This window comes from Martes martes (assembly GCF_963455335.1).
Source record: "Martes martes genome assembly, chromosome: 16".
NCBI classification, from domain to species: Eukaryota; Metazoa; Chordata; class Mammalia; order Carnivora; family Mustelidae; genus Martes; species Martes martes.
Window position 1 is genome coordinate 39947576 of NC_137904.1, and position 22038 is coordinate 39969613.

Genomic DNA, 22038 nt, shown 5'->3' on the forward strand with positions numbered 1-22038 from the left:
TCCATGAAGGTAGGGACTGTGCATTTTGGGCACTCAGAACAGGCCTCGCATACAGGTGGTGCTCAATAAGTGTGTGCTAGTTGAGCTCAATGCTGCTAGTCACACCTGCACCGCGGCCTCACTCTTCCACCAGGCACTGAAGGTGAGAGGCCAGCATGCCACGAACTGAGCCCCCTCCTTCCTTCACCACCCCATGACCCACCACAGCTCAACTCACCAATATAGAGGTTTCCTTGATCATCTGGGTCCTTATAGCTATATTCGGATAAATCCCAGTCCTTCCGCTGAATCATGTAGCTATTTCCTTTCAGGAGGGGGAGGAAGGGGTTTAAATCACCACTCCCTTCAACCACCATGTCCAGGTCCCCCTGCCACCCCCACCCAATAAGGACATAATAACCCCTTTTATCTGTGAGCATTCTGCCATTGGCAAATCATGTCCGCTTTAATAATTCTGTAAAGTAGAACGACGATGCCCATTTTGCAGTTGAGAAAAGCAAGGCTCAGGGACAGGGAGCAGGTGTTGAGCCAGGGCTGGAGTCTGGTCATCTAGGCTCCTGGATACGAAATGACATTACCCTCGCTCTAGACACTGAGGCCGGACTCCACGCCATTATCTCCTGGTCCTGCCCCCAAACTCGGCTGTCCACCTGTTCCTTGCTCCCTGGGGCTGCTGCTGGAGGGCACCTACTGCCCTGCTGAGGTTCTAAAGGACTAGGGGTTGGCGGGGGAGGCAGGACCAGAGGACTGAGCAGAGCCCTTGGCCTCTGGTGAGTCTGCCCCTATGACTATGCCCTGGGCTACCTGTTGGTCAAGAGGAGGAGATTCGGGGCTCCCTCTGCCTGTTGATTCTGCAATTAACAAGGATGCAGAAAGGAGAGAAGGCTCACTGGGACCACAACCTGTGTGGTGGAGAGAGGCAGAGGTGGAGGGGCTGTGAGCCTCAGACACCCGAGTGTCTGAGTGTGGCCATAGCATTTACAAGCACGGCTCTTGATCCAAAGAAAATATTCCCCGGGCCCCCCAAAGATTGCCCTCTACGTACGGATGAGAAAAAAAATGCCTCCAGCTCATCGAGAAGTGGAAAAGAGAAAGTAGAACAGTGTGTTGAGTGTGATCCTGTGTGTGTGTGTGTGTGTGTGTGTGTGTGTGTGTGTGTGTGTTTTAAAGATACCTATATATTCTAGGGGCGCCTGGGTGGCTCAGTGGGTTAAGCCTCTGCCTTCGGCTCAGGTCATGGTCTCAGGGTCCTGGGATCAAGTCCTGCATTGGGCTCTCTGCTCAGCAGGGAGCCTGCTCCCCCACACCTGCCTCTCTGCCTATTTGTGATCTCTCCCTCTATCAAATAAGTAAATAAAATCTTAAAAAAAATAAAGACATCTATATATTCTAAAATAAGTCAGAGGCTCCGCGAGACACTCGGTAGTCTTCACGGGGAAGCAGGGCAAGGGAGGTGGGTGGGAGAGGAGGGGCACCCTCGCTCTTTGTGTCACCAAATCCTACTGTCCCAGTTAGTAGCTGCACCAGGAGCATGTTTTATTGTCTTAATAAGGCTTTCAATGCTTGAAGCAGAGTCAGACAGACCTGCATTCCAGTTCAGGTTTCGTAACTTACCGTTGGCCCTGGGCAACTGACTTCACTTCTCTGAGGCTCAGTTTTCTGGAAAATGGGTCTAAGGAAGCTTTGCCTTGTGAGGGTAGTTTTAGGCTAATTAACATAATAAGCGCTTGAGGCGCGAGAGGGGCAAAAAGGTCTCTTCTGCCGCCTGGGAGCGGGTGGTCTCCGCTCCTCCCGGTGTCCCCCGCGGTGCCTACCTTGCCAGTTGTAGGCCCCCGGAGCGCCGAAGTACACAGTGTTGTGGGTGAAGCCGCCGCTGGTTCCCAGCTGGCACATGCCTGTGGCCAGGTAGTCTGTGTTGCTGTTGCACATCTCGTTGTGGTACGTCTGCCAGTCATCAGTGGGGTCCAGCTCGAGGTCGTTGCCCCGCACGTAGCACTTGCCCACCATGCGCCGCTGGTCCTCTGACCCTGACCACAGCACCTGGGTGTAGCGGTGGGCGCAGACCTGGGGATACACACAGCCTGAGCCCGCAGCAGGGACCGAAGGCTGGCTGTCTCCTCGGCCCTGGGCACCGCTGGCTTGGCCAGGGAGGAGCTGGAAGAGGTCTCCCAGCTTTTCTGCCATCCCACAGTGACGCCTGGACCTGCCTCTGCTTTCCAGGATTCGGAAATCTGTTCTGAAGGGTGGGAACAATTTTGGGGAAGGCCAGGAGGTCCTGGATTTGAGAGTGGCTTACAGATCTTGGCAAAAGGAAAAGGGGAAAGGATGAGGGGATGCGGGGTCCAGGCTCTCGGGTCTAAACAGAGCAGATGAAGGAACTTAACCTCTCTGCTGTGCCCTCTTAATGGATGGGCCATTGTTAAAACAATCATAGCAATGACACCAGTTAATAATAGCAGTGAACACCTACTGAGTGCTTTCTATACGGCAGACAGAAGTCTAAGCTCCTCACATACGAACTCCAGTAGGTCTCCCAACACACCCCTGCGGAGTAGGGATAATTTCCACCAACCCCCCCATTTTAGATAAGGGGCACAGAGAGCTAAGTCTCTAAGATCTCACATCTGGAGAGACACAGAGAATCCTCAAACCAAGGCTGTCAGGCTCCCAAGTCTGAGCTCCTAAGAGCTAGGCTGCTCCTGCCTCTCTTGTAGCTTCTCCCCATACACTGGAGGGGCTCGACAAACAGTGGTGGGACAAATCAATCAGAAAAGGGTGTTTGTAAAACAGCCAGGGGCCAGGGGAAACCCGGAACTGGGTCTGCTTGTTTTCTGTGTCTGCTTCTAGCCGTGAGCTCCCCCAGCAGCAGGCCGGAGTCACTGTCAGGCTGCTGGTGCTAGCCGAAGGGGGGCACATAGTAGGTGCTCACTGAACATCTGTGGAGCGGGTATGCTTGCAACTGAAGAAGGGCCCAGGATCTAGAACCACCCTCAACAGAGGCCTTCCATAACACGGTCCTAAAATAGCATCTCTGTGAACTGAGGCAAACCCGGGGCTTACAATGGTATTCAAAGGTGACAAACTGTAACAGAGATGACTATGGGGGTGGCCATTGATTCGATAGGGGCACACTCTCTGGAGTGATGTCAATATTTCTTTAATGGGTGTCGGTTTCACAGGTGTCTTGGTGGTCAGACCTCCTTAAAACTTAAAATCTGTATGTTTCACTGTCTGTAGATTTCACATCAATTTAAAAAAAAAAAATCGCCTATCTGGGATTCAGAAATTGAGACCCCAGGGGCCGACACTGAAGAAGGCAGCCAGGAAGTGACAAGTGACAGCAGGGAGTGGCCCCCAAACCCCCGGGGGTGAGCTGGGGTCAGCAGGGCTGTGCCTCTTCCGCCGGCCAGCCTGTCAGGAAGGAGAGGGCCCAGGCCGCACTGCCCCGGGCTCTCTCTGCCCTTTCCTCCTCACAGTTCCCTCAGCTCGTTCCCACGCAGGGTGAGCACCCCGGGAGGGGGTGGCGGTGGGGGGGTGGGTAGGAAGTGAGTGATTCAGACAGGACCCAGGCCCTGCCAGGCCCTGGAAGCACACCAGAAGTGCAGATCGTGGAGACACTCAGGACCGTGGAGACATCCCGCCACAGAAATGGACATCTGCAAGGTCCCAGCTCACTCACCGAAGACCCCTCTCCTGCCCTCTGCTTCCCCCACCAGCTCCTGAGAGATGAAGGAGAGGACTAGCGTCGGGGGAGCTGACAGTGAGGTCCACTTACCAAGACTCTGCCTGCAGGGCCCTGGCTGGCCACTGTCACCCCGAGCCACATGTCCTCAATAATGTGATGGTCAGGGTCACCTGTGGGCATGGGAGGGATCATGAGCCGGGGCACCCGTCCTCCCGGTGCTCAGAGCCTCTAGAGGGTAGGGATTGGTCTTCCTGGCCCTCCGCTGCCGCAGGCCACCCTCCCTATGCCCTTCTCCAGCCCGCCATTAATCTCAGCGCCACAGATGCCATGTGGTCCCACTTTCCTCTAGCACTCCCTCCTCCCAGAGGGAGAAGAAGGGACTGGAAACCGCCCAGTTAAGCCAGATAGCTCCTCCAGGTCACCCTCTGTGCTACCCCCTCCACCCGACGCCTGCCCAGTGCTGACCCCCAGCACCCTCCCCTCACTTTTCTCTGAGATGTCCATCCGCTCACAGTCGTCCTTGTCGGCAGTGAGCGGGCACAGGTACACGGCACCAGTCCGGTTGGTGTAGCCATCAGGCAGGGCGAGGTCCCGGGGAGCACCAGCCAGGAGCCTGGGTGGGGGGGATCCAATGAGGTTGGTGGATGTGGGCTCAGACTCCCCAAAGCGTGCTTTGAACAACTTTCTGTTCAACATGTTTGCTGAGCACCTGCTGTGTACCAGTGCCAGGCTGTGTGCCGGGCTCTGGGGTCAGGAGACAAGTGGATCCCGGCCCCGGTCCTCCGGGAGCGGCCAGTGCAGGAGAGGCAAGAAAACAGACATCTGCAGTCAGTGCCTCCAGAGAGGAAAGCGGGGCACAAACCAGCCCAGAGGCAGTGGCATGGGGAGTAGTACGGGAGGCTCACAGACAGGCGAACGGGACTGAGTCTGAGGATGGCCAGGGCTCACCAGGAGAAAGGGAGGAAGGGCACAGTAGGCAAAGGTATGACCTGCCTGAGGGCCAGGAAGCATGAACAAGCAGTGTGACTCAGGATCTGCACAGCGCTAAGTGTGGTGGGAGCCAGGAACATGGTGGGGGTGGGGTGGGGAGGGCAGGGTGGGAAGGGGGTTTCGCAAGGCAGTGACATGATCGGATCTGGGTTTTGGAAGGGGTGCTTTGGCCTCTGAGGTGAAGGTAGACTGGAAGAGAGAATGACTGGGGGAATCCTGGCACAGGGTTCAACTTCTGGTAGGGGGTGGGGGCTGTGGGAGATGACACAGGAGGCATCGGTCCTTCCTCTCTAAATTATATGAGGACTCAGGCCCAGCGGCTAGCACTGAAAGGTGACACTGGATGCAGGGAGTGTCCCTGAAAGCAGAGCCAGGTGAGCTGGGGTCAGCAAGGCCCCTAAGCGACCTGGGTGATGTCTATCCCTGCCCCCTGCCGCACGGCACTACCACCCCCTAGAGACAGGTATACAAGCTATTGGGGGATGGGCACCTGACACTTTGTGGACAATGGTGCTGCAGGGCTGAGTTCTTGGCAGGTGGGCCTGAGAGTGGGGATTGCCCCCAGCATGCCCAGAACCCATCTTTGGGGACACCGACCGCAAGTTCCTAGAAGGGTACTTAGGGCCCTGGTCACACATCCCATTGCAGACAGGTGGCTAGAGGACAGGAAGGCAGATCAGCCGGGGAGCAGTATCTCAGAAGATGGTCTTTGGCCCACCAGCATCAGAAATCCCTGGCCTGGGGCTCCTGGGTGGCTCAGCTGGTTATGTGCCTGCCTTCAGCTCAGGTCATGATCCCAGGGTCCTGGGATCGAGCCCCACATCGGGCCCCCTGCTCTGAGGGATGCCTGCTTCTCCCTCTCCCACTCCCCCTGCTTGTGTTCCCTCTCTTGCTGCCTCTCTCTCTCTCTCTCTCTCTCTCTCCCGGTCAAATAAATAAATAAAATCTTAAAAAAGAAAGAAAGAAATCCCTGGCCGATTTGTTAAAAACTGGCAAACTCCTCAGCCTACTGCAGACCATCAGAATTGAACCTGGAGGCAGAACCCCAGAACCAGCCTATTTAACAAATACTGTGCACCTCAGGTCAAGACAGCTCTACCCCCTTTGCTCCCTGGGCATCACCTCCCTGTCTGTAGCCTGTGGGCATTCTGCCTGGATGGCCTCCCGGATCCCGACGGACACAGCTTTCTGGGTGGCAGGCACCTCCTAGGTACTCCTCCGTCTGGCCCCTGCACCACTATCATCCCTAGGCTCCCAGCTCAGAACTGGACTCTGGGCTACCCGCCAGAGTCTGGAGGAGCATAGCAACATCCCCGCCCACAGCTCCTGCCTGGGACCCAAGAGTGAGGGCAGCGGGGGAGTGGGCAGGGCTGGGCCCGGGCATGCTGGGACCTGGGGTGCCTCCGCCCACTGGCTGTCAGGAATGCACTGCCTGAGGGTGCTCAGAAGGGGGGTGGGACCTCTGCCTGCACCTCACTTCTCCACTCCAACCTCAGCTGGGAAGTGTCCCTGGGGGCACGGGTGCAGCTTCTCCAAGCAGAGCAGCGCTAGGAGGGGCGGGCTGGAAGGCTGGCAGGGCGCCAGGGTGGCAGCCCGGGCCCGGTTAGTCACCCTCTGTCTGGCCTGGAGAGGGTGCCTGGTGAGTCCACTGCCTGACCACCCAGGTCCCCCCGCCCTCAGTGACTGCCAGGTAAGAGAGGGAGGCAAAAGCCCGCGGGAAAGGAAACGTCTCAGCCTGTGGGAAAAGAACCGAGGGGCCTGGTTCTGCCTCGGGAGGGCAGTTTCTTTTCCCTCTTTGAGCTGTGAGTGCTTCATCTGTGAACTGGGGACAGCGGCTGTCCCACCAACTTCCAGGGTTGTTGAGGGGAACAAATGGGTCCATGCTTCAGAAGGGCTTTCGGACTATGACGTCATGGCCAATGTGAGCACTTAGTGCGACTTCTGGAGGCATCAAGGACTGGACTTGCGTCACCCCCAGGTGTTCCTCCAAGCACACAAGAGTTTGTGCCTCACCTGGTTAGGGAGTCTGGAACAGAGGGCAAAGAAAAAACTGGCTGTTTAGAGGGAGCCGAGGATGGGACCTAGGAGCCCTTCCATGATGGCAGAATCACTGGGGGGCAGGTGGGGCACTGGCTACGATGAACTTGAAGGGGTAGGTCCAGGCCTCAGGGGGCGAGGCGTCCCTGGGGAGCCCAGGCTACATTCCAGGGTGGGACACGCAGTGGAAGTGTTGCTGTCCCCCAGCTGCAGGCTGGGTGGCAGGGGGGACCGAGCTGTGGGGACATGGGGTGGCCGGGGAGCAGGGTAACCATGACTTCCCAGCTCTGTTCATCTCAGAGGTAGTGGGCTGAGGGACCCTTCCTCTTAGCCTCCTGGGGTACCGAGCAGGGAAAGCCAGCCATGAGTAGCATTTGGGATTGAAATCAATCTGTTTGCCATCCATACTCACTCAGCCCTCACCCTGCCCCAGCCTTGTGCCCACTGATGGGCAGTGGGGCAGGGCGGGTGCCCTAAATTCCAGCCCCACATCCCAGGCCCCTCCCTCCCCAGAGATTCCATGGGGAGCCCCCCTCTAACCCCCCTGGGATATTTTTAGCTCCTACTTGGCCTGCTCAGAGGCCCTTTAAGGCCCTCTGGCTCCCAGCCCAGGATCCAATGGGTCCCCAGCCAGGGGACTGAGAGTTGGATGGGGGAAGGCCTGTGCAGAGGGTCAGATCCAGATCCCTCAAGCCACAGCCAGGTGTGGGAGAGGTCTCCCTGGCGCGGAAATGAAACGGAAAATAGAATGCAAACGCGCCCCTCTGCTGCCTGCTCTTGGGGCTGCTCCAGATCAGTGGGTCCAAAAGCTGACCCCTCCCAGATCATCAATGAGTCCAACTCCAGGCAGCTGTCAGAAGGGAGGCCAGCAGGATGCTCTGCCCAGCTCTTAGAGCACAGAAGAAAGGAGATCTGACTTTCCCTCTTCTGGAGCCGGGCTGGGCCCCTCCGGGACTGGGGGGATGGATGAAATGACCTCTCAAGGGCTTTCTGACAGCTCCTCAGCCTCGTCTTTGGCTCCAGCCAGACAGCCCCTCCTGGCCTCTGGGGAGCCCTTGAACTCCAAGTTCCATAAAAGCACTTCCTCACCCCCGTTCCATCATTCTTCCTGGGGTGGGGGTGGTGGGGGAGGGTTCAAAGCTAATGCAGCAGCCAAGCCGAAAACAGCAGAATTGGAGAAGGCTGGGGAATGGGGCCCAGGAGCATTCAAGGCACCAGGCTGGCTCACCCCAAAGAGAAGAAGGCTCCCTGGGGGGCACTGGGGTGGGGTGATGCTCAGAGAAACCGCCTGTACAATTCAGGGAGGCACCTCGGAAGCTTCCAGTTAACCTGGAGAGTAACAGCGGCCAGCAGAGAGACCGCAGGCCCCCGAGCCGCACTCCTCAGGGTTTCCTACCCACTTGGGCCGGGAGGTGGGTGGGTGGCGCCAGGCGCCGCTTCAGCCCTGAGACCAGGGGTGCAGGCGCAGGCAGCCCTCGGATGCTGGGTCCCAGCTCTGTGCCCAAAGTGCCGCCCGAATTAGCCATCTCCCTAGAGGCTGCTCCTGTGGCAGCCGAACAACAGCCTTCTCCATCCTCCCCTACGTCGCCTTGACACTGCCCACCCAGCCCCCTCTCCCTCCTGGTGACTCAGCCCTAGAACCAGAGCAACAGGCTGGAGGAAGCAAGAGAATGAGAGAGGACGGGAGAAAGAGGCCTTGGCCCCAAACAAGCCTGTTTTTCTCATTTCTTCTCCCTCTTGCTGGCTCCTTAGTATCTTTTCCCTTTTTGATCCCCTGCGGGGGGGGGGGGGGGGTTCTCCCTGTTATCTATCCTCCATCCCTCCTGCTACAACAGACATCTTCTTCCTCTATAGCTTAGCTCAGGGCAACCCCCTTTCATTTCTTTCTCTGCAAAGTCAGGCTTCCCCTGCCTCCTGCCCCATTTAAAGCTCCTTGTCCTGGGCGGGTCACTGGAGAGAGCCCAAGGAACAGGGCGCTCCACAGTGCAGGCCTGCCTGCAGCCACAACTGTTCTGCCCATCTCCAGCACGAGCCTTGGAGGCTGCCAGGTGCCTGCCCTGCCCAGGGAAACGTGTTTTAGGAGAGCACGGCAGGTAAGCCTGGTTCCTGCCTACCTCAGATGTGACCTCATCAGCCAGAGGCACAGCCACGCCCGCCCCAGGCTCCGTAGACACCCTCAAGTTCATACAAGCACAAAGGGGAGAGAGAGCTCCAGAGGTATCTTCAGAGCCCACAAGGTCAGGCCGGACCAGGATCTGGACCAGGGACCAGGGGATCCCTCCTGGATTCCCAGGAGGGAACCACAGAGTAGGTGCTGGGGGCAGTGGGTGGAGACCAGATCCCAGAGGAATGGTCCTTCTGCTTCCCCAGGGCCCGTCACACATCCTACCCAGAAGCCCGAAGCACCTTGGTCCTTGGGCCTCCTCCTTACCCACACTTCCGGCGACAGGGAAGCTGGGGCCTGGGTTGGGGTGAACTCTGATGTGGGAGTTCCCTAAATCGGGTCCAGAGATAAAGATGATGGGAACGAGATAAGAACCCGGGGTTTTAACCATTTCTGGAATAAGGCCTTCTTTGAAAACAGGATGAGAACCGTGCTCTTCCCTTCCCCCTGCCCCCGAAGGATGCACAGATACAGGATTTTCCGTGTATTTGCAGGAAACCGCCCCCCCCCCCAACCTCCTGCAGAACTTATATGAACCGCAGGCTAAGAGTTTGTTCAGGACCAGGAGACCTCCCTCCTTTTCCAAAAGGGCTCGTAGGCTAACAGAATATAATACCTGACTGGTTCGTTCCCCGAAGCTGTGCGCTCAGACAGCTGTTCACATCTGGCTACACAGCTGGCTGCAGCTTAGCCCAGCTGGCCCAGCTGGCCCTTCCAAAGGGCCAAGGGGCAGAATTCAGCGAGAGGAGATGAGCCAAGATAGAGAACCACAGGGAGAGACACACTACCAAAGAGAATGGCCCAGAACTTGATCTAGAATTACCTGCCTCTCCACAGTTCATTAGTTTTAGAACCTTCTGGGCTCTCACCAGGCCTAATGACATCTCTAGCTGCCCAGGAAGAACAGTAGAGCCCCTCTGCTCAGCCATCTTGGGTGAGACCCATGGGTATAAGGGCCTGGCTTTGGCATGAGAGCCCTAAGCTGCTCCCTGGAGACGTAGGCACGTGCAAAGCGATGTACACACACTGTCTCACTACAGCCCCAATGGCACCTCATGAAGAAGGCATGTTGTCCTCCCCTCACCCTCGACAGGTGGGGACATTAAGATTCAGGTATTAGTGACAGACCCAAGACTGGAAACTGGCAGGGGGACTCGGGCACCTCTTCTCCCTTCCCAGTGCCAGACTGCCTCTTAATAGGCCAACAGAGGCAGGAAGGAGGACATAGATCGAGGTTCAACCGCTCTTTGGAGAAAATTGGCCCAGAGAAGGGAAATATCTTGCTCAAGGTCACATAGCAGGTAGGGGGTTGGAGGTGGGGTTTACAGAGGCCATTATCTACTCCAGATTTTCAGATTTTCATTATTCACTCTCGTTTTCCCCAACTTCTTTTTCCACTGTGTTGTCTTATATCATGTAGATTCAGTATTGAAGTCTAAAAAAATCTGGGGCACCTGGGTGGCTCAGTCAGTTAAGCAGCTGCCTTCAGCTCAGGTCATGATCTCAAGGCCCTTGCATCCAGTCCTGCATCCGGCTCCCTATTCGGTGGGGAGCCTGCTTCTCCCCTCTGCCCCTCCCCCTGCTTGTGCACACTTGTTCTCTCTCTCAAATAAATAAATAAAATCTTAAAAAAAAAAAAAAGGAATTCTAAAAATATTTTTCTGTGCTGGGGCAGAAAGAGTGCCAATACAGAAACTCAGGCTGATAGCCACTTTCAGGGTCTCCAAAAGATGAAGGGCTGGCCGAGGGCAGCCCACAATTGCTAGCGTTGTGCTGGGAAGGGTGTGGTGGCCTTAGCCTCTGCAAAAGCGAGATGGAGGCCAGGTAGGTAGGTAGACTGGGTCAGGGCTGGGCCAGCAGGGCAGAGGCCAAGACTGAGGCAGTTTGGACTTTGGACATTCCAAACTTCCTCAAGTTTCTGCAGGCCCCAGCCAGAGCTGGGAAAGTTTTCAATACACCTTGTAGGAGACCCCGTCGTCTTGCTCGTGGAGCTAGACACCAGGTAGGGGTAGCTGTCTGATAGGTTCCCCGGCCCAAAGAGGTAGGTGGGACCTGTCTCACCTGTCCCAACTCCTTCCCTCCTTCGGTAGCCTCCCCTCTCCCAGCTGCTTTCTTTCCCCAGCTGCCAACCTCAGCACCTGAGCCCAGGGCAGAGAAACTTCTAAAACCTAGACTTGCCCCTCTAGGCAGGAGTGTGTCGGTGGCAGTGGGGGGGGGGGGGTAATAGGAAACCCGAACAGCTGGATGCCATCTCCTTCGCTCCTCTCCCCTATGGGTAGCTGTTCCCCCTCCTTCTCCTTACAGCTGTCCGGGAAGGCGAACAGAAGAGAAAAACACCATTTCCCTCTTCAAACCAAAACAAACACACTCAGGGTTGAAGATTCAACATGAATCTGTGGAATGCAGGGAAGATGTCTGGTGGGAGGGCGTCCCTGCAGGGGTGGGGTGGGCGGGCAGGAGTGCAAGCAGGAGTTGGGACAGCTCCCTCTACTTCCCCATCTTTAAGCGGTCAGAGGGAGCTCCTGGACAGTTCCAAAGGCCCAGACTCGCCCATCACCTCACCCTGCACCCTCCAAGCACCAAGCTCCCAGCGCCTGCAAGGCCCTCCAGTCTGGATCTGCAGAGGGTGTGGCTGGCAAGGCCCTGGCGCTTAAACATAGGGGGCCACAGGTTCTTCCCAGTTAAGCGGGAAGAAGGATCCACTGGGTGTTTACCTTGCAGTTTTCCCCAGGTCCCAGCCCTGGAGAGAAGTATTCCTACATTAGGTACGCGGTCGACGGCGTGGGAGGAGGCTCAGGAAACGGGGATCCCACTTCTACTTTCAAGACAGCTTTATAGGGCTGAGGGGCTGAGTTTAGACAGGTTCTGGCTGGGTCAGCACTTGCCAGGGATTGCGGACCCCATCCCACACCCAATCCCTCCGCTTCCCGCCAGACCTGGGCAGAGAAGGCCTGCCCAGGTTTCCCCCCACCCCGCTTAATACCAGTTCACTAGAGCCCGCGCCTCGCGGGCGGGGAAGCCAGGCTGCGACTCGGCTCTGGATCCACCCGCACCCCTCCACACACACTCTCTCCCCCCGCCCAACGCCCCTCCCCACCCCCAGCCAACCTCAACTTACAGGTAGCGCTGCTGCCGTTCCGTCTGCCGGTGGAGGGCGACCGAGTAGCCGAAGAGGCTGCCCGGGTTCTTGGCCTCCTTCACCACCAGGAATCGGGTGTCCAGGTTGAAGGCGGAGGCAACGCGGCCGCCGGCGGCCACCATCAAGGCGAGCGCACAGAGCATCGGGCGCGGGACGCAGGCGGCGCGGCGGGGTCTGGGGCCCATGGCTGCGGGGGCGGGGGCGGGGGCCGGGGTGAAAGCGCGTGAGGGCGTGCAGCTGGGAGTGAGGACCTGTTCACCTGCTCCCGGCGCCACCGGAGAGCACTCGGGCGGGCTGCGTCGCTGAGCCCCGCAGCGCTGAGAAGTTTCTGGCCCCCAGCCCCGGTCAGTTTCACGTCCGCTCAGGGTCTGCGCTCTCAGACTCCTCTTCGAGGTTTGCGGGTCTACTCTCCCGCCTGCCCGGCCGGCGGGTCACCGGCCCCCCCGCCCCCGGCACCGTGCCCCCAGCTCGTCCCGGCCGCGCCCCCTTCGCCGCACTGTAGCCTTCGATCCCGGCTCGGCAGCGGATCTGGGAACGCAGACCGGTCGACCGCAAGAGAGACAGGAGGGAGCGGTCGCCTCCGCGCGCGCCCCGCCTCCCCACGCCCAAGCCCGCACCTCCCCACCTTGCGCGCCCAGCCCCGGCTCCGCTTTCCTTCCGGGGAAAGAGAAAAGGTCCCGGCTCCGCTACCGCCTCTTAAAGGGGCAGCACCGCCCCTCCCTCCTCATCCTCCCTAATCAGGCTCCGCCCTCTCCCCCAAACACCTGTCGGGAGCCCCCAAAGGCTTGGATTTCCCCTCTCCGCCCCTTGCTTCTCTCAGGGAGCGTCACCTCCCGAGCAAGATGGATTGGACGGGCGGGGCCGGGGGGTGGGATTTGTCCGGCTGCTTTGCTCCGGCTGCTACCGCTGCTGGAAAGGCCTTTCCTGGCGCGGCCACCTCTGCGGGCCCGCTGGAGAGCCCCGGCGTTGGCGCATCTGGGAGGCGACATTCGCGCGCCTCTGGGTGGAATGCCGGCTTCGCCTCCGCAGCGCTGTGAGTCCCTGAGAGGCTGTTAGCGGTCTCTGGACGTTCTTCCTCGCACCCAGGCCCTTCGCTGTCCTTGTCGAGATGTGTTTCTCTTGCCCGCCCGCCCCCGCCCACCCTGATCCGGGCTGGATACGGTCCCTCCGCAAAGCCAGACGGATATTCAGCATTGCTGAATTGTGATGAGCATTGCTAATTGTGATGAGCCGCAAGACAGCGCTTCCCCACAAAAGGCTCCGCCTTCTGGTATCCCTTATAAACGATTCGGGGTGGAAATGAGTCCCTTCTCCTTAAAATGCACTGTGTGGCCCGGGAGCGGGGCCTAGACTCTAACCATGTCTCATCCACTCCTGCCTTCAGGGCCCAGACCAGCAGATTCCCAAAGGTCTCCTCCTCCTACCCAGGCTCAGCCTGAGTGTTTGGAGACTGGGCAGAACGCCAGCCTCCCTAGGTGTGTAGGGGGTGGCCCCAGGTGGCGGTAGGTGGGCGGGGCCCAAAGCTCTGGTCATCCTCAGAAGAAACTAACTGGAAGAGAACTTCAAGAGGAAACGATGTACTTTCTTGAATTGAACTCAGATTTCTCATACCTCAGCACAGAGACTCACTTCCCCTGCACATTCTTTTCTCCAGGCTGAAGGAACTTTGGCCCAGAAGTTCAGCCTTCAGCCCTCACTCTCTTGCAGTTTGATTTAGAGTCCCTGTCTCTGAGAGTTTATAATAATAAAAAGAAAACTACTGTGTAGAAAGTGCTCAGAAAAAAAAAAAAAAAGAAGTGCTCACGCAGCAAGAACTATGCTAAGTGACTTACAAAGATTATTAGATTCAATCTTCACAACAATCTTTGAGGGTTATCTGCTTTACGATGAGAAACCTGAGGTTCAGAGAGGTTAAGCAACTTGGTGAAGACCACACAGCTTGGATTTTAGTTCTGTATTATCTAACCTCGGAGTCCTTCTTGACCCCTTATGCTAATCATTATCATTGGTATGATACTTGGGGCAGGTCTAGGTTTGGGGGAACCTGAAGCTTGTACCATTTGGCAACTCCCTAAGGAAGGGAAGAAGGACTCGGAGTACAAAATTATGTTAAGAACCTGGACAGGGACTTGAACGTTATAGTTTATGAATCATTTCACATGCAGACTCCTATATCATCCTCCTATCCTCCTTGTGAGGTTGGGATTACCATCCTCATTTAACTTAGGAGGAACCCTCAGGTTTCCAATGTCCAAGTTCAGATGGCTCAAGGGGGTGAGGGTGAGGGAGGGGGCAGAACTAGGACTGGAAGCTACTCACCACGGCTGCATCTGTAAGAGACAAGTCCCAGACAGATGTTGGTCCCACAACCAGATGCACTGGAGCAAAAGCAACTACAACAACAGTGTTCTCTAAGGTTCCTAAGCTGTGACTCCCAGAGTCACCCAGCCTCCCCCCATGGTCTGCCTTGTGGCCCATGGCCTGCAGGGGTTAGGAGACATCTGGGCATAAGGAACAGAAAACTGAGCTGGGTGGAGGTTGACCAGTTACCTTGTTCTCCTTTGGGCTGGCTGCTGGGTCACAGCTGCCTTATTCTTGGAGGAGAGAAGATGTTTGGGGCCGGGAGGGCAGGGGCCAGGGCAGATGCTCTGTGTGGGCAAGGAGTCCCACCTGAAACAGCTTTGAGAATCCTGTGATGACAGATGGGCTCTATGCCAGTTGTTATCTCTTTGGCCATCCCAAACAGGAATGACCAGTATGTCCGATCCCAGGGCTGGGAGCAGGAAAGGGATGAGGGATGGTTTTTCCATTCCAGGGGAGTATCCTGAGGGAATGTGGGAGTGGGAGCAGGACTGCCTGGGAGCGGGGGAGGGCTCAAGCGAAGGAATGTGGGGGAGCGTCAGAGAGATCTGGGGGAGACGGAGCGGGGATGGAGGGAGATGTGGACCTGGAAGGGTCTCTGAGCTGGAGAGAGGCAGAAAGAGAAGCCTCAAGTTCATACCATCCACTGCCTGATCTCAACCCTCAGTTGAGTTTGTCATGGCAACTCTTCTCGGTGGAAAAGGGCCCACCTAGAAAGGTAGACAGAGAGAAACAAAGGCACATGAATAACACACGTGAGAAGGAATCAGAGTCCTTTTTTTGATGTTTAACTGCTGACGCTTATAAGCCCCACCCCTCCCCCTGTGCCCTACACCTGGACAAACTGATAACAAAGCCCATGGGGGGGGTGGGCATGGGCATGTTCCCTTCTTTGGTGACCATGGGGGATTCGAACCCCTTTCCCGCACAAATGCTCACCTTGATCTCAGTCCCTAACCGCAATAAGGCTTTCTCCTCTCCTTGCTCTCTCAAGCCATTTCAGACCTTGCTCAACAGGCCAGCCCTGCTCTCCCCCAGAGACCTCGATTATGTAAATAATAAACTCTTTAATACCCTCTTGGCCTGTGTGTGACGTCATCAGTCTTGACATCAAGCAAAACCTTGGGTGGGGTCTGTCTGCTTCTGCCAGGGACGGTGAAAACAGGTCAACTATGGTTTCTGCTGTGGAGGAAGGGAGGCTTCTTGGAGGAGGAGTATCTGGACAAGGGAAAAGGGAAGGACTAGTAGGACAGAGCCTCGGGAGAGAAGAGAGAAGAAGAGTTATTGGGGTCTGGATTGGGGTGAAGTTTTCTGAGTCACAACGATGACAACGTCGAGATTCTTTTTTTAAAAAATATTTTATTTATTTATTTGAGAGAAAGAGAAAGAGCACGAGAGGGGAGAAGGTCAGAGGGAGAAGCAGACTCCCCATGGAGCTGGGAACCCGATGTGGGACTCGATCCCGGGACTCCAGGATCATGACCTGAGCCGAACGCCGTTGCTTAACCAACTGAGCCACCCAGGTGCCCCAACGTCGAGATTCTATCAAGGTGACTCGGTTTATTCAACGCTTGCTAGGTTTGCGTTAGCCTTCCTCTGGGGGACCCCTCCCCCCATATCGCTGTCTCAGAGCCCCAGACCGCTTGCTCGTTCCCTCCTCACAGGAAGCTCTGAGCGCGGACAGGTTGCGCATGGGTGGCTGGAGGAGAGAGAGATGGAGCAGAATTAAGGCGCCTTGTGCGTTGAGCATTGGCTCTCTTCAGCCCTCTCACCTTGGGCAAGTTACTATCTTCCTCCAAGCCTGATTTCCCCATCTGCACCATGAAAGGGCTGGAGGAAATATCTCCTTATTCCCCAGCCAGCAGCCCGTGTATCCCAAGGCTCCTAAGATTTGTGGAACTAAGTGGACCAAATCTTTGCTATTGAATTAAGACTCGGGTCTCTATCTCTGATCTGAGTTGAAAATGCAAATTACTGAGGAAGGAAGGAGGAGCAATGAAGCATGAATGGGTTTATCAGATTTCCTTTCTCCTGCGACCTAGATACATTCAGGCAGATGCCCCGTCCCTGCCTTGGAATCTGCCAGCCTCAAACATCCACTGACACGCCCCTGTGTACCGGCCCAGAGCTGGGAACCCCCAGGCGTGCTCAAGGGCATCTTCGGGGGGGGCCCAAGCTTTCATTCGGACCCCACATTCGGAGAGCTCTCAAACGTAAACAGTCTGAACCTTTACCACATTGTATTTTAGGGCTTGGGGGGCAATGGTGGAGGGGTAGAGGGGGTGACCCGCAGTCACTCTCGAATCTTTCAGCCCTTACAATGACTTCTAGTCTGGGCTTGCCCCGTGATTATAGACTCACAGGTCTGTGGGAAAATAGAACAGGGGCCCAGAAGTCGCTCACGACGTGGTCGTTGTGTCACCGTTTACGGCAGCTGCGTTTCCAGAAGCCATAACAGTCCCTTGGATACGGGAGATCTTCAATCACTGCATGTACAGCCGAATTCAACCAGCCACGTGTTCTTTATGGCCTTAAAACAGAGAACTCAGGAGAGGTGAGTGGAAGGCCAGTTCTGCCTCATAAATATCCTCTTGTCCCTGTCCCCTCCCCAAGGCTGGGATCCTGTTGGGACAAATGTCTTGGCTCAGTGGGTTGAAAAGGAAAGTCAGAATTCTGAGGCATGAATCGCTGTGCCCACTGACTCACTTCCTCCTCCCCACCCACTCCGGACCCAGCTGGGCCCTGAGGAACAGGTTGGAGCCTCCTCCCTTGCTCCTCCTCCCAGTACCCCACCCCCCTGGGGCCTCACTGTGGACCTCACCCCTGCCGTGGAAGGCTGCAGCAGGACAGGGAAGCCAGATACCCCTGATTTGCAATCTGCTTGCAGGTTTCCATGAGCTAAGGAGCAGACTACAGGGCAGTGGAGGGGGGGGGGTGGGCAGGGAAGGGTGCGGGGTTGGGGGAGCAGAGGCCCTGCTCTCAGGCTCCCCAGTCTGATGTGCGAGGCAGGGCACCCTCTGGAGTTTGATCTGGGAGGTAGCAGAAATTCCCCTCTTTATTAAGGGCCCTCTCCTTTCCTGCCAGGATCACAGAAATTCTCACCATTCGGCAACCTCCCTGTAGCCTAAGGCCTTGTCTCCTGAAGGTTCCTATGAAAAGGCGGGGAGCTCTACCTGGCAGGGCAGCACGTGGGCTCCCTGGCGGAGACCGGCAGGATATTACAGCATCGCCCACAGAAACCAGGGCCCTGGGGGAGAAATGATTCAGGCAGCGTGAAGGTGGGGGGGGGGGGAAGGCCAGAGCTGGGACAAAGAATAACTTCTTGGATGTGGGAGGGGCAGGCAGGGGTTCCAGACAGACCCCTGGCACTGCCCTCCCTGGGTAAGGGTTGGCATGATAGGGTAATGAGGAAGAGATTTCACTTTCCTGCAAAACAACACCCAGAGTCCTGGCTTTTTCCCTCGGAAGGTCCCCTTCCCTGCCTTGTCCTGGGATCCTCTGAAGAAAAGAGTCATTGGGTTTGGTTGGTTTTGAATAGGGTCAGGGTAGGAGAGCCTCTGAGCCAGGTACGTCAAGACCACTCACTCCCTCAGTGGCAGAACTGCTCTGGGCAACGTCCTGATGGTAGCTGGGAGGCTCGATAGCTGAGACAGATGGATGGAACCCAGGGCTACAGCCTGGGGGAGGACGAGCAGGCGCATACAAGGGCACGGACCCGGGGAGGCGCCATGGGCCAGGCAGCAGGGCAGAGATCACAAGGACAGAGGCTGGAAGGGACATGCTCAGGAAAGACTTCAGCATGCCGGCCTTGGAATGGAAGGGAAGGGATGGGTTCCCACCTGGCAGTGAACTGAGAGCTTTTGTGGATTCCAAAGATCCATCTGGGGCTGATGCAGGGAGGGACCTGAGGAAGGGTGAGGACCTGCCTTATTGCAGAGGTGGACATGGACCTGAGAGATGCTTGGGTGAGGTGGGGGCGGGAGATGGTGCAGGAAACTCGGGGAGAGGTCAGTGGCAGGGATGGTTCGTGAGTCTGCGGGACGTCTAAGGCCTCCTAGGTGGAGGCACAGGTCGCCCCAGCCATCCGCCAGGGACCCCAGGACAGGGACGGAGAGAGACAAGAAGGCCAGAGCCCAGGATGGACCCCAGAGTAGTGCACTCCAAACCTACCAGCAGAGGGAAGTTCTTAGGGGCCTTTCCCCAGAAGCACTAGCCTCAGCCTGGACATGACCCGGGCCACAGCAGTCTGGCTCCTAGTGGTCAGGCCCAGGTCACAGCAAGGTCCCTGGAGATGGTTCCTGGGGCACCGTCTCCCTCAGACCCTTGCCATCCGCACCCGGGACTCCAGGCCCTCCAGCTCTGTCCTTTGCTCTGTCTAGCCCCCTTGTTGTTCTCGCTCTCTTGGTGGCCCCATTTACAACCCCAGGGGCCCGCACTTCATTCATTCCATGCCTTCTCTACTCTCTACTCCCATAGACAGCTTTAGGCTTCAGAACACTGTACCCCCACGCTCGTTGCCAGCGTGCCAGGCAGGGGGACCTGCTGCCCCAATGCGCATCGACCTCTAACTCACTTTTGGTCTCCTCTGAGCCTCAGTTTCTTTGCAAAGGGTGATGATCATGCCCAGCTCTAGGGACAGCTGGGAGACCAAGTGAGAGCATATCTGGAGAACATGGGGCATGGGGCCAGACACTAGGCCTTTCCCCTCTCTTCCCGGAGATAATCGTTACCTGGCTCAGAGGCTCTCCTACACTGGCCCTATTCAAAACCAACCTTGGGGGCACCTGGGTGGCTCAGTCAGTTAAGCATCTGCTTTTGGCTCAGGTCGTGATCTCGGGGTCCTGGGATGGAGCACCAAGTTGGGCTCCCTGCTCAGCAGGGAGTCTGCTTCTCCCTCTGCCTCCCCACCGCACCCGCTCATGGTCCTCTCAAATAAATAAATAAAATCTTAAAAAACAAAAACAAACAAACAAACAAAAAACCCCAAACCTTGGACAACTTGCAGAATCAAGCCTAAAACACCCAGCCGCTCAGCTCAGTCTGGGGCTGGAGGTCCTCCAAGACCACTGCTTACCTTTGGTCCTTGCCCTCCACACTCCCGTCCTTTCCACATGGCCCCAGCCCATGGGGGTGGGGTGGAGGAAGATCTTCATCCCCCCAATTCTCACCTCTTTCTCAAGAGCTTTGTCCAGGGTGTTCCCTCCACCTGCAACCAGCACTGCGGTGTCTTTCTGCCCACTGACAGCTCCCCTTCTGTCAAAGCCAACTGAGGTCTACCGTCTTCCAGGCTCCCTGGGCCTCCACAGATGTTTTCTGCTCCAGGATAACCCTGTTTTTCCCTCAGATAGAGTGCTTGTCACGTTGGGCCATTGTGTCACTTATTAGCTTGGGCAAAATTGCTTAAGCTCTCTGTGACTCAGTCTCTCCGCCATACGCTGGAGTGAACAGCCGCGCACTAACCGTGCAGTCATTGTGAAGAGTAATTGGGAATTGCGCAACACCTGAACATAGTGAGTAAGTCAGTAAATACTATTTTTTTAAGATTTATTTATTTATTTATTTGACAGAGATCACAAGTAGGCAGAGAGGCAGGCAGAGAGAGAGGGGGGGAAGCAGGCTCCCCACTGAGCAGAGAGCCACATATGGGGCTCGATCCCAGGACCCTGAGATCATGACCTGAGCCGAAGGCAGAGGCCCAACCCACTGAGCCACCCAGGCACCCCAATAAATGCTATTTTTTATTAAGATGGTGAAGGGGGTGACAGTGGCTCTCTGTCTCCCAACAGCCCTGACTCCCAGGCAAAGCAAGCTCAGACCCTCTCTCCACCTTTCTCATAGCTCCTGCTACAGTGCTCTGCTTGGAGTGGAGGTCAATGATATGCATCAAATTGAATCTTCTCTGGTCCATCAAACAACTCATAGTGCTTCTTGTGGTTTCCTCTTGGCTCCATTCCTGTGGGACATGGACATTTCTATGTCCAGGAAGTGAACCCCTGAGAGCTAGTGGAGGTATCAGCACCTGGGGAACCCCATTACTACACCCCCACCCCTGAGGAGCCTGGTTGGCCTTCCCCAGGGCTCCCAGAGTGGGAGAGGGATGGGGAGACAGTGGAGAGTGAGCATCCTGGAAGACTTCTTGGAGGAGGAAAATGGAGAGAACTGGGCTGAGAAAAGGGATAGCCATTTTCACTGGGAGTCTCACTGGGCTAAGCCCTATGTGACCTTTATTCTTCATGACAAGCCTGTGAGCTCAGTCCTATTATCCCCTTTTCCAGAAGAAAACAAAGGCTCAGACTGGCAAAGTGACATGTGCAAGATCACAGCACTGGTTGAGGGGAGCAAGATTCCAATCCTGATCTGCTGGGCTCTGAGGGGAGGGCTCAGCCGAGAGGCAGTCCAAACTGAGAATGGTGGGAGAATTCCAGCCTTGGGCCAGCTGCCCACGCATCCAGGGAGGCGGTGGGAGGGGCGGAAACAGCCACCAGAAGCCAGGGGCACGCGGCAAACAAGGATGCCAGGAAATGACCCGGACCCGGGGTCCTTCCTCCCGGCCCGCCCTGTGCCCCTGGCCAACTACTGCCTCCCATTCCCGGTGCTCTCTGCAAGAGAACAGAGAAAGCTGGGCCAGAGGCCAGAGATGGCCAGGAGGGTCTTGAAGCCCAGGAGGGGAGCCCTACCAGACCTTAGCCACCATCACACCCCCCACCCCCACCGCCACCCGGTCCCAGGAGCAGAGACAGAGCAGGATCCTCGGGATCTTGTGTTGTCTGCCTCGGCTGGAGCTCAGACTGGGGCGGGGCGCAGATAAGGCACTCGGAGAGATGTGTGTTGAAAGGAAGGACGGCAAGTGTGGCGTCAAAACCGTCAGGCTGGAGGTAAAGACACTCGGTCCTGACCCAGTTCCTGCCCGCCCCCCACCCCCGTCTCGTGACCCTGGACGAGTCTCAGAACCTCCCTATCCATCAGATCAAGTTGTTATCCTGGAATGCCCATCACAGCTTGGGTCCCTTCCAGCTCTGACAATGCAGTTCTATTAATTTTTCGACTTGCTCACTAATTTGTTATTTCAGCGAAATACATAGTACAGCTCAGTAAGTATATTTGGGTACTAATGAAGTGGTGGGCAGAGCGGCAGTAATAAGCAAAGGCTGTGGCGGGGTGTGGTGATTTGTTAAGAGCAAGGTGGCCTGGGTTCAAATTCTCCCTCCATCACCTGTTGACTGAGTAACCTCGGGCAAGTCCCTTACTCCTGTTGAACTTCAACTTCCTTATCTGTAAGAGGGAGGTAATAGGAGTATATACTTCATGGGGTTATTGTAAAAATTAAATGAGATACTGCGAATAAAGGAAAATGGTACATAGCAAGTGCCCAGCAAATGTTAGCTATATTATTCCTTAGAGATGCGTGAATTTCAGCAGGCAAAGATGGTGGTGTGTGTATGGGCAGGGCTTATGGTAGGGTGGGGGTGATGCATGGGAACAGTGTGTCCTTAGATACAGAGGCAGGAAAACCCAGTAGGAGTCTAAGGAGTAGCAAGAGGCCAGTCCAGACAAGGTGGAAAGAGCTAAGTGGAGAGCAGATGGTGAAGGGCTTTGGTCAGGCTAGGAAACTTGGATCTGACCTTGCAGATTGGCATTTCCTAACTGATGCTCCCCCAGAGT

The 22038-nt window shown here is 56.3% G+C and overlaps 1 protein-coding gene across 1 annotated transcript in view; it reads right to left on the bottom strand.

Moving 5' to 3' along the window:
• The window catches only part of ITGA3 (integrin subunit alpha 3), a gene marked incomplete at its 5' end in the record, with an annotated part of 30478 nt that extends 18278 nt beyond the window's left edge, over positions 1-12200 (bottom strand). Inside the window, 5 exons of the mRNA XM_080827424.1 lie at positions 218-304; positions 1815-2064; positions 3776-3855; positions 4171-4298; positions 11995-12200. Of these exons, the coding sequence (XP_080683550.1) occupies positions 218-304; positions 1815-2064; positions 3776-3855; positions 4171-4298; positions 11995-12200 (751 nt within the window). The remainder of the gene's footprint in view (positions 1-217; positions 305-1814; positions 2065-3775; positions 3856-4170; positions 4299-11994) is intronic.
• Between the last annotated feature and the right edge of the window lie 9838 nt (positions 12201-22038).